At 55.5% G+C, this 12,422-nt stretch overlaps 1 protein-coding gene across 6 annotated transcripts in view; it reads right to left on the bottom strand.

Annotated features, from left to right (window-relative positions):
* The window catches only part of LRP1 (LDL receptor related protein 1), a 100,448-nt gene that overhangs the window by 65,541 nt on the left and 22,485 nt on the right, over window positions 1-12,422 (bottom strand). For all 6 annotated transcript variants that reach the window (XR_004061428.1, XM_030967037.1, XM_030967033.1 and 3 more), the window contains exons 3-6: window positions 10,246-10,383; window positions 7,951-8,070; window positions 7,103-7,231; window positions 6,687-6,950 (exon numbers count right to left, since the gene is read on the bottom strand). Coding sequence is in view for 5 of the 6 variants with exons in the window: in XM_030967033.1 (XP_030822893.1) it covers window positions 6,687-6,950; window positions 7,103-7,231; window positions 7,951-8,070; window positions 10,246-10,383 (651 nt within the window). In the remaining variant the exon portion in view is untranslated. The remainder of the gene's footprint in view (window positions 1-6,686; window positions 6,951-7,102; window positions 7,232-7,950; window positions 8,071-10,245; window positions 10,384-12,422) is intronic.

Here is a 12,422-nt window from a genome sequence, read left to right as displayed (position 1 = left end):
AGGGACATGCCAGCCTTGGGGACAGGCTGGAGCACTGCCCTCCTCCATAGAGCACTGGGACACCCCAGTCCACGGGCTGTCTGTGCCTTGGAACCCCAGTGAAGGGGAACCAAGGGACCACCAGAACCTCTCCAGCCCCTCTCTGACACCATCTCTGCTCCCCAGAGTGGGGACACCCCAAAATTGCCTCCTCTTCTCTATTCTGGTGCAGCACCATGGCTGCATCTCCCATGTCCAAGGGACCACCAGAACCTCTCCAGCCCCTCACTGACACCATCTCTGCTCCCCAGGGTGGGGACACCCCAAAATTGCCTCCTCTTCTCTATTTTGGTGCAGCACCATGGCTGTATCTGAATGGGAATCGTGTCCAAGGGATCACCAGAACCTCTCCAGCCCCTCACTGACACCATCTCCAGCTCCTCAGGGTGGGGACACCCCAAAATTGCCTCCTCTTGAGGCCATGTTCTGCTCCATGGCTGCATCTCCCATGTCCAAGGGACCACCAGAACCTCTCCAGCCCCTCTCTGACACCACCTGCAGCTCCCCAGAGTGGGGACACCCCAAACTTTCCCTCCTCCCCATGTCCTGGCTCAACCCCACAGCATCCCTGCAGAGCCTGGCTGAGGCACAGGAGGTGGGAAGAGCAGGAACAGGGAATGGAATGAGCTGTGGAGGGCAGCCAAGGGACTGCTAATTACTCTGCCTTAATGAGCCCATTCCATGGGCACAAATATCCCACAGAGGCTGAGGGGGAGGCATGGGGGCACTTGGCTTCCTTCTGGGTGAGAGGAGAGAGACACAGGCTCGATGGGAACCCGGCACTGGGGTGATCTGGGGGGGAGGAGAAAGCAGAAATGGGGCCAGGAGGGGTCCCAGGGGGCTCCTGCAGTGAGCCTGGCACGAGGCAGAGCAGGATGGACACACAGACGTGTGCTGGGACAGACAGATGTGTGCTGGGACAGACAGATGTGTGCTGGGACAGACACGCTCCTGTCCATGTGAAATCAAACCCATCTCTGGGCATCCTGATGACTCAGGACATTTGTGTCACCCTTTTGTCCCCAGCAATGTGGGAATGCAGCTCAGCCCTGCCACCACAGCCTGGGGGGGGTTTCAGGGGGTCTCAGTCCCCTTTGGGGGATTTATTTCTGTTCCCCACGAGGGGAAACAGCAGGAAAGGGGAGTCAGAGGTGCTGGGCAGAGCCACAGCGGGGTCCTGAGCGTCAGATCTTCGTTAACAGACTGATTAAAGTCACCATCGTGATGTTGTCCCCTGCCACACAATGAGCTGGTGTGAGTGTACAGTCCCAGACAGTCCCTGTGTCCTCCATCCCCTGTTCCCCCCATCCCCTTCTCCCATTCATCCCCTGCTCCCATTCATCCCCTGCTCCCATTTACCCCCTTCTCTCTCCCATCCCCTGATTTCCCCCATCCCCTGCTCTCCCCTATCCCCTTTTCCCCTCCATATCCTGCTCCCATTTATCCCTCACTCCATTTACCCCTTGCTCCCATTTATCCCCTGGTCTCCCCTGTTCCCTGATTTCCTCTATCCCCTGCTCTCCCCCATCCCCTGCTCCCATTTATCCCCTGATTTCCCCCATCCCCTGATTTCCCCCATCCCCCTGATTTCCCCTCCATGTCCTGTTCCCATTTATCCCCTGCTCCCATTTATCCTTTGCTTCCATTTTATCCCCTGCTCCCATTTATCCCCTTCTCTCTCCCATCCCGATTTCCCCCATCTCCTGCTCTCCCCTATCCCTTTTCCCCTCCATGTCCTGCTCCCATTAATCCCTTGCTCCCATTTATCCTCTGCTCCCATTTATTCCTTGTTCCCATTTATCCCCTGCTCCATTTATCCACTGTTCTCCCCTATCCTCTGCTCTCCCCCATCCCCTGCTTTTCCCTGTCCTCTGCTCTCCTCCATGTCCTGGTCCCATTTATCCTGTCATCCTTTATCCTCTGTTCCCATTTATCCTCTGTTCCCATTTATCCCCATCCCATTTATCCTCTGTTCCCATTTATCCCCCATCCCATTTATTCCCTTCTCTCCCTCACACCCTCTGCTCTCCCCCATCTCCCACTTTCCTTCCTCACTGCAACAAGAACAGCCACAAACAGCTAAAAAAGAAAGAAATAAAAAAAAAAAAAAACCAACAGAAAGGAACCACGAGATGAAGTTACCAATCATCCCCCTCTCCTGCCAAGTGAGTTCACGTCGGAGCCTCTTTCTTGGCCAGGATGAGGCAGCAAGGAAGAAAAACAGCTTTCCATGCAAAGTGGGGGAAGAAATGTACTTGGATTCCTCTGCAGAGCAACACGGCCCTGAAATCAATCTGTCCCAGCTCCTCTCTCTGCCTGCTGGCACAGGGACAGCCCATTCCAAGTGACACTGAAATGGAGTCAATGAAAACACCCCCTGAGCTGGGCGGCTTGGGATTGATGTTGCCCAGGAAGGGATTTTAATGCTGGCCAGATTGTTGGTGTTTAGGGTTTATAATGCACTCAGGATCAAATGTCCTGATATTTCAAACCCTTTCCCGGGGGTTTGTTTTAGAAAGGAAAACAACAAAGCTTAAATTGAGAAATAATAAATCGTGGCACCTCTGCAGCCTTCGCCCAGCAGCCCTGCAAGGAGCCTGCTGAGCTGCAGAGTTGGTGACTGCTCCTGCTGGGAAGGAGAAGAGCTGGACTGGGAAACCAGTGATGGATGGGAAGGAGCAGTGCTGGACTGGGAGAGCAGTGATGGGACTGGGAGAACAGAGATGGGACTGGGAAGGAGCAGAGCTGGACTGGGAGAGGAGTGCTGGGACTGGGAAAGCAGTGCTGGACTGGGAAGGAGCAGTGCTGGACTGGGGGAACCATGCTGAGAGTGGAAATGAGCAAAGCTGGGACTGGGAAAGCAGGGCTGGGACTGGGAAGGAGACTGGGAGAACAGAGATGGGACTGGGAAAGCAGTGCTGGGACTGGGAGAGTGGCACTGGGACTGGGAAGGAGCAGAGCTGGACTGGGACAGCAGTGCTGAGACTGGAAGAGAAGTGCTGGGACTGGGAAAGCAGAGCTGGACTGGGAGAGAAGTGCTGGGACTGGGAGAGTGGCACTGGGATTGGGAGAGCAGAGCTGGGACTGGGAAGGAGCAGAGCTGGACTGGAAAGCAGAGCTGGGACTGGGGGAGCCATGCTGAGCCTGGGAAGGAGCAGTTTTGGTACAGGAGAGCAGTTCTGGGACTGGGAGGGAGCAGTGCTGGACTGGGAGGGTGGCACTGGGACTGGGAGGGTGGCACTGGGACTGGGAAGGAGCAGCAGCAGAGCTGGGATGAGGCAGTGCCAGCACAATCACTGCATTTCCTGGCATCACCAAGCTCAGCTGCCGATCAGATACTCCCAGTTCTGACCGCGCGAAAAAAAAAAACCACAGGAAAGGGGAAAAAGAAACCAAAAGAGAGTGAGAAGGGGAGGGGCAGGGACAGGGACAGGGACAGGGCAGCCACCCCAAGAGCCAGGGACAAGCCCAGAGCTCTCACTCCTGGCACATGTTCCCCAGTATTTTTCCACAGTGCAAGCAAAGGGCTCCTGCCTTGCCCTGAGTGTCACCCGAGCACAGAGCACCGGAGACGGGGATTTAACACCTCTGTCAACGCCAGCACGGGGACCAGAGGTGACCAGCACAGCCCTGGCCTGCTGCCAGCTAAAGGTGGCATCCTAAGGACAGTCCTGAGAGGTGTCCCCACCTCCTGGTGTCACCTCTGGGGACAGGGACGTGAATCTGATGGAAGGAGGCACAAACCCCCCAGCACAGCTGCTTTTCCTCCCTGGCTCCATAGCCCAGGATTGCTCAAGGATGTGATCCCTGAGAAACAACCCCAGGATGGGGCGACAAGGCCAGCAGGATAAGCTTGGAGAGCTGGGGGAGCAGAGAGTTCTGGCCACGACACAAAAAGCAGCAGCACAAGAGCCCAGCAACAGATTTTAATTATTATTTTTTAGTGCTCTGTTTGGCTCAGAAACTCCTTGGAAGCCCAAGTGCAAACAAACAAGGACATTGTCTGGGGAAACACGTGGAGGTTGGAATCTGCTTGAGAAAACCCACGGGATCACAAAGTCCTCGGAGGTCAAGGAGCTGCCACGGAGCACTGAGGGTCCAAGGGGAGCTGTGACAGGTCCCCAACTGTCCCCTGCCCCACTCCAGAGGGGTTTAGGGCTGACAGGGGGTTCAGAGTGAACCCCCCTGTGCCATCATGATGCTCCAAGGGGTCAGGACAGCCTGAGCCTCTGTCCTTGAGCCTGCCAGGCATGGAACACTGCAGGATTGTCACACGGAGAGGAGGAGAGGGACAGCAGGATGGGAGGAAGGATAAAACAAGTTCCTCTTGTTACAATTCAGCGCTGGCAGGAAGGACGAGCCCTTCCCCTGCCTCATTCTCATCACGGGGGTGAGCACAGAGGGACACTGGGCACCCAGGACGGTGCCACTTCCAAGGTCCCTGTGGAGGTGGGGACAGGCTGGACCCCTCCCCACATCGTCCCACCTGTGCTGGCCATTGGCACCAAGCCCTGAGGTACCCAGAGCCCCTCAGCCCAACTGATGGTGGAGAGAAATTATCCAATTCCAGCACAAAACAGGAATTTTTGTAAGAGAAATGGATGGAAAGCTTCACCAGCCTCTGATTTTTAGTATCCCCAGAAAAAGACCTGGGGGTAGTGAAGCAGCCAGCTCAGATCAAGTGAGGAAATCACTGCCTGTGACAAACATCCACAGGCAGCGAAGTGGGAGCCGAGGGGGAGGCGCTGCAGGAAGCCCTGAGGAGAGCAGAAATCTTTGGGAGTGTAAAGACCAAGGGGAACAATAAAGCTCCGAGGACATCGGGTCGTGCCAAGGGCTGTTAACAGCCCTCATTTACCACGTCTCCCACGGCACAAGTGACAGAAATCTCTGCAGGACAGGGAGGCAGGGGAGCCATCGGAGCCAGGCTCATCCCAGGGTCTCCCCCTGCTGCTCTCCAGCCCCTCAGCATCAATCTCCCCCCATCAGAGGGGTTTGCAGCTCAAACCCCATTAGCAGCAGGCACCAGGGAGGCCCCCACTCCTGCTGGGAGCAGCTAATGCCATAAAGAAGGAAATAAAGAGGGAAAGCACTAATTGGATTCACAGTGTCCTGCAGGAGAGTGACATTATCTCCTCATCCTCACCCCAGCTCCCTCAGTGCTGGGGGAATTCACTGCTCCGCTTCCTTTGTGATGCACCAGCCTTGCTCTGAGGGAGAGGGGCACCTAAAGAGACCCCCAAAATCCCAGGGACACCCCTAAATCCCAGGGACACCCCTAAATCCCAGGGACACCCCTAAAATCCCAGGGATACCCCTAAAATCCCAAGGAAACCCCAAAATCCCAGGAGGGGAGCAGGAAGCTGAGCCCTGTCCTGCTCAACTCCACGTTATCTACGGCCCGGGAGAGCAAAGGGTGAGGCCTCTCCCTAAAAATACACCCAGCCCTAAAAATACACAGGGTGAGCTTCAATTAACTGTGCACACACAGCCTCAGCAGCGGCCACAGCCTGCCCAGCCCTGCCACACACAGAGCCCAGGACCCCCGGGACCACCAGGACCCCCGGGACCCTCAGGACCCCCCAGAACCTCAAGGACCCCCAGGATCCCCAGGACCCCCAGGACTTCCAGGACCCCCAGGATCCTCAGGATTCCCAGAACCTCCAGGATCCCCAGGACCCCCAGGATCCCCAGGATCTCCAGAACCTCCAGGACTCCCAGGACCCTCAAGATCCCCAGGATCCCCAGAACCCCCCGGACCTCCAGATCCCCCAGAACCCCAAGGATCCCCAGGATCCCCAGGACTCCCAGGACCCCCAGAACCTCCAGGACCCCCAGGATCCCAGCTCAAACCCCACTCCCCTCAGCACAGAATCCCTCTCAGCTCTTAGATCCACCCAGGACCTTCACTCCTTTGCAGAAATCTGTCCATCCCAATTTGCTGGATGAGCCATTGCTCACCCAACAGGCGCCACTGGAAGCCTCCCCGTTTTCAGGAGGCAAAAGACACCCCCAGGGGAAGCAAAAACCTGACAGAGACCCACTGCAAGCCCCAGATCCCCCAGTTCCACCCCAAACGATTTGGGCAAAGGATAAAAGCGGTGACAGGAATGGTGTCCCACATCCCAGCTCTCCCCAGCTGCGGCACTCACTGCTCTGTGCATTCATGGAAGGTGCTGGAAGCCCACAGGGACCCCTCAGAGAGCACCAAAATCCCAACCAGTAACTCCCCCTCCCATCCTGGCTGCAGAGCTGGGAGCAGCAAACCCAAACTGGACACGGAGCTGTGACCACACTCGTTCTGGCCACCAGCAGAGGGAAATGCCACCAGCCACTCACAGCATGACTCAGTGGCACCCACAGAGGCACCTTTGGGTTGGGAGTTTGTTCTTGGTCACTTTTTGGGGTGGGACTTGGTCATTTTTATGGGGTGGGACCAAAGAAAGCAAGAGCTCCATCCCAAAACCTGCTCCACTCCTCCCTGTATCATTTCTCCTCATATCTGCACACCAAGAAATTACTAAACTGGATGAAAATAATAACAAAAGGAAAGGGAATGACCTGTGGCAAGCTGCCTCCTTCCCAGTTCCACCCACCACGGCCTGGGAATTGGGGATGGGGGAGCAGGACGGGGAACAGACACTCACGGTGCAGGCTCAGGGAGATGTTGATGGACCTTTCCTCCACAAAGCCCTTCAGGTTGGGGATCTTGGCACACTTGAGGATGGTCTGGGAGGCACTGTCCCCCACGTGGACCCAGCAGACCGTGTCCTCCACGTAGTTGAAGTCCATGGCCGTGGTCTGCTTGGCACTGGTGGGGGTGATGTTGGGCACGGGGGCCCCGCTCAGGTACGTGGCCAGGATGTTCTGGGAGTTGGCAATGAGCAGCACAGGAGGGCGATCCACAGGCTCTGGGGACAAAAAGGCGACAACAGGGTCAGGGCACAGCTCAGTCCTGTGGGTGTAACCCCAGGGAAGAGCCCAGTGTGGAGAATTCAGGGGGCCATGGTGTGCAGAGCTGCCCTGAGGCACCGCCTGAAGCTCTCCCTGTTGAGGCTCTCACCATTCTTGGCTTTGCAGGATCTGTTGTCTGGCTGCAGGAGATAGCCCTCGACACAGCTGCACGTGTAGGAGCCCTCTGTGTTGGTGCACGTCTGGCTGCAGGTCCCATACACGGTGCATTCATCAAAGTCTGGGAAAGAGAGGGAAAAAAACCAATCTTGGACCAGAATAAAACCCTCCTTTGCTGCTTGAAGAGGAAATGAAGCTCCACAGTTTCTCCAAGGTGGAGCTTGAGAGGAGGGGATGATGCCTGAGCCAAAGGGACCCTCACAGCAGCCTGCCAGGGAATCCCATCCCACGGATCCCATCCCATCCCATAAATGCCATCCCATCAATCCCATACCATGGATCCTATCCCATAAATCCCATCCCATCCATCCATCCATCCATCCATCCATCCATCCATCCATCCATCCATCCATCCATCCCATGGATCTCATCCCATCCCATCCCATCCCATAAATCCCATCCCATCACATCCCATAAATCTCATCCCATCACATAAATCCCATCCCATGGATCCCATCCCATAAATCCCATCCCACAAATCCCATAAATCCCATCCCATGGATCCCATCCCATCCCATAAATCCAATCCCACAAATCCCATCCCATCAATCCCATCCCATCAATCCCACCAATCCTACCCCATCCCATAAATCCCATAAATCCCATAAATCCCATCCCACTCCATCCCATAAATCCCACCCCACCTGCCCCGTGCTGACCCCAGCTCTCCCCATGCCCTTTCTCAAGCCCCAGCGCTGCTGCCAGCAGTGACATCGGCCCCGTCCCCAAGGAGCCACCGTCCCCAGGGGGGACCGAGGGCTCTGCCCAGCCCAGCCCCACCTCTGCAGCTCCTCCTGTCCTCAGCCAGCTGGAAGGAGTGGTTGCAGTAGCACACGGGGCCGGACAGCGTTGGGGCACAGTGGTGCTGGCAGCCCAGAGCTGAGCAGTTGGCCAGTTGCTCTACAGGGATGGAAGAGAGAGGATGTCAGCCAGGATGGACACCAAGCACCAAGGGTTGGGTGAGCAGCATCACCAGACCCCATCAGGATCACCTAACCCAATTAGGAACACCTAACAGGGAGCAGGGGTCGGGGTGACAATTTGGGGTCATGGCTCAGGGTCACAGCTTGGGGTGATGGCTTGGGGTGATGTCTCAGTGTGACAGCTTGAGGTGATCACTTGAGGTGACAGCCAGTACTCAGGGTTTGGGGTACACGGGTACCTCAGGGTGACAGCTCAGGGTGATAGTTTGAGGTGATCGCTTGGGGTGACAGCTGAGGTGACAGCTCAGGGTGATAGCTCAGGGTGATTGCTTGGGGTGACAGCTCGAGATCATGGCTCAGGGTCACAGCTTGGGGTGATGTCTCAGTGTGACCACTCGAGGCGATCACTTGGGGTAACAGGTCAAGGTGACAGCTTGGGGTGATGGTTTGAGGTCACGTTTTGGGGTGACAGCTCGAGATGATTGCTTGAGGTGACAGCTCAAGGTGACAGCTCAGGGTGATCACTTGGGGTGACAGCTTGGGGTAATGCCTCAGGGTGACAGCTCGAGGTGACACCTTGAGGTCACAGCTCACCTGCCCACGCCTGGGGCAGTGGCAGGCTGGGACTTGCAAGCAGCTGCCAGGAAATGCAGGAAATGCAGGAAATGCAGGAAATGCCTCCCTGGGGTGGCACCAGCCGCGGGCAGCGGGGGACTCAGCACCCAGCTCAAGCCCCCCTGAGGGCTGGCAGCCCCAGCGTGCCCAAACCTGCGAGCACCAGGTGCCCAAAGCCCTGAGCAGCTGCCCCAGCACGGCTCACGTGGCTCAGAAAAATCAGATCCCACTTAAGTAACAAGAGCTCTCGCTGAAATATTAATTCTCATCTCAAGCACAGCTGCAGGAGCTGCTCCCGTGGGATTCAGGCAGTGGAAAGGAGCTGGATCCCAGCAGGGAGCAGCCCTTTGGGGTCAGAGGTGCTGGTGGAGCAGGACAGGAGCCCCCCAGGGCAGGCAGGGAAGGGTTGGGGAGCAGCGAGGCTCTGGAACACAAGGTCAGCCCAGGACACACATTTCTGAGCGATTAATCTGCACAGCAGCACGCCGGTTTAGGGAGTTTTCCAGCAGGATTAGCCACAGGGACAGGCCAGGAGCAGGGCACAAAGCTCCTGGAAATTAGGAAAAAGAACCCCACAGTGGTATCTCTTATCTGGACCAGAACCCCAGGCCTGGAGCTTTTAAGCCCAGGAGACAATGCAGCTATTTCATGGCTGCAGGCTCAGGAATGATGGGCATTTCACTTCCAAGTAGCTCTGGATAATCTCTGGATCTGTGGCTCTGCTGAGCTGAGTGTGGTGGGGTTGAAATTCAACAGGAGAAAACAGGAACCTCATCACTCCTCCCCCATTGGGGCAGCCCCCCTTTCCTGGGACCCCCAAACCTCTGTTTCTGGTTGCATCTAACAGCACTCATTTGAGAAAAAAATACATTTTTATGGATCCACTGGTATTGCACCAGCACCAAACCATGACAGCTGAGTGTGGTGGGGCTCACACTCAAGAGAAAAAAACAGGGACCTCATCACTCCTACCCCACTGGGGAGAACCCCATGGGGCAGTCCCCCTTTTCCTGGGACTGTGGGACCCCAAACCTCTGTCTGGTTGGGTTAGGGTTAGGGTTAGGGTGAGGGTTAGGGTTATCTCACAGCACTCATTTGAGAAAAATCTATTTTTATAGTATTGCACCAGCATCAAACCATGACAGACCGTGCTGAGCTGAGTGTGGTGGGGCTCACACTCAACAGGAGAAAACAGGAACCTCATCACTCCTACCCCATTGGGGCAGTCCCCCTTTCCTGGGACCCCAAACCTCTGTTTTTGGTTGGGTTAGGGTTAGGGTTAGAGTTAGATTTAGGGTTATCTCACAACACTCATTTGAGAAAAATATATTTTTATGGCTGCATTGTTATTGAGCCAGCATCAAACCATGACAGCTGAGTGTGGTGGGGCTCTCACTCAAGAGGAGAAAACAGGACCCTCATCCCAAAACAGGACCCTCATCCCAAAACAGGAACCTCATCCCAAAACAGGACCTCCTACCCCATTGGGGGGGTACCCCATTGGGGACCCCCCCTTTCCTGGGACCCCCAAACCTACCCCTGCAGTGCGGGCCCTCGTCGGAGCCGTCGAAGCAGTCGTGGAGGCCGTTGCAGAGTTTGCTCATGTGGATGCAGAGCTCTGTGCCCAGGCAGTTGTGCTCGTTGGGTTGGCAGCGGGACACTTTGCTCTGGGGACCTGCAGGGCACCAAAGGGCACAGGGGTCAGCATGGGGATTGTGGCTCTCTGGGTGCCAACTCTTGCCTTGTCCCGAGGCTGTGGCACATGTGGGGGGCCCCTCTGAGCCCAGCACAAGGAGATTTAATCTCCATTATTAACTGGAAAAATTACAAAGGAAGGCAGGTTTTATTTTTGAGCTCCTCTGAAAAGAAGCAAGGCATGGAGAAAAACAACAAACACACCAGAAATCCATGAATGGCCTGAAACCCCAGGAAAAGCTCCTGCAATGCTTCACCCCAGGCTGGAGGTGGCTGCAGGGGTGACAATGAGCCCTGGCACAGCCCCTGCAAATCCTGACCCCTCTCCCTGCCCCAAATCCACATTTCAGGGCTGAACACCAGAGCTACCAACACATCTCTGCCCAGCCAAAACACTGAAATCTCATTTTCCAGGGGCTCTTTGTGCCTCACCCTCCCCTCAGCAGGGCTGGCAGAAATAGCTCAGTGGATCCCCCCGGGCCCCCACGAGCAGTGAGAAGGGGGGATCCACAGAACTATTTTGGTGCTATTTCCACAGCACACACACCATGTCCAGGCACGGTCCCATTTTAGCCCAGTCACCTTCACCAGGAGCTCCAACAGCAGAGTTTGCCCTAAATAAGCTCCAGCTCTCCTTGGAGAGGAGTGTGACATCTTACACAGAGCTCTGTGTGCTGGTACATCCTCATCCCACACCTCTGAGGGACACTGGGTGTGATCCCTGGGCTAAAGGAGGGGATAAAAGCCCTTGGAAGCACAGGGGGATGTGGGAAGGGAACCACAAAGCTCAGGATTTGTGACCCCTTCCCCTCCCAAACTGAGCAGAATCTTCCATCCCAGCCAAAACTTCCCTCTGTCCATCCTGGGCAGTGATCCCCATTCCAAGCTCAAGGGATGCCTGGAAAATGGGAATTTAACAATTTAACAGGTTCTAGATGCCAGAACTCTCCCCTGAGTCTCAAACACATCCCAGTGTGCTCCCAGTGAGCAGACTGGCCTGGCACTGGGGTGAGGGGATCCTCCTCTGTCACAGCCAGCAGGGATTTGAGCTTCCCCTCTTTCCCACTGCCAGATTCCTGGGAGAATTCCTTACTGGGTGCCACTGCACAGATTTATTTTTTGCAGAGGGTTGGGCCCACAGTAATTGCAAATTATGGGTTAATTAAATAACATCGATATATGGACCAGGAGAATGGAGGGGCTGGAGTGAAGAGCCCAATTCATCAGTCAGAACTGCTCTGCCGTGTCCATTATTCCCTGCAAAGAGCCTGGATCAAACCACTTATCCCAAACAGGGGCAGGATTAATCCACAAGCCACTTTGTTTGCTTTTGACCGTGTTGGCGCTAATAAATGAGCCAATTTATTACATGTGACAAGCTTGTGGTACACCCCAAGGAGCTGAATTAGATAGGAATGTTTAACCTCAAAAAACCACTCGGGGGAAAAAAAAAAGGATAGGAAAAAAAAGCAATTCTTCCTCCTTCTGCAGTTGATTTGGCAACAGCCCAGGGAGATGCAGATGGGGTGGAAAACACAATGAGGGAAGAGCTGGAGGAGCAGGGGTGGGATGATCCCACTTGGTGCCATCAGGGTGGACATGGATGGCAGCACTGAGGGTCCTGCTGGTGCCTCGGGGTCACTTCAGAGCTCATCAGGACCATGCCAGGAGCAGATCCAGCAGGGCAAGATGAGCGATCCAAGGTATCCTGAACCCCCAGATCAATGGATGGACCAAGCAGGCACAACCAATTCCTCCCTCAGAGCCCCTCATCTTTGATCTCCAACAGGATGGAGGCTCCTGTCCAAGTGTTTTCCTCTCAGGAAAGCTCCGTGGAGCAAAAAACTGACGGTGCAAGAACCGTGTGCGAGCCGCTCGCAGCAAACGAGCAGCACTGGGGACAGGAAAAGGGACTCGAACAAAACCAGGGAATACTTCAAAGGAAGGGACCTGAGCAAAGCCAGGGAATACTTGAAAGGATTCCCCCGGGAGGAAAAGCTGGCACGTGCCTGACAGAAT

The sequence above is a fragment of the Camarhynchus parvulus genome, chromosome 29 (genome assembly GCF_901933205.1).
Source record: "Camarhynchus parvulus chromosome 29, STF_HiC, whole genome shotgun sequence".
NCBI classification, from domain to species: Eukaryota; Metazoa; Chordata; class Aves; order Passeriformes; family Thraupidae; genus Camarhynchus; species Camarhynchus parvulus.
The sequence above is the reverse complement of the archived record's forward strand: the minus strand, read 5'-3'. Positions and strand labels throughout refer to the sequence as shown.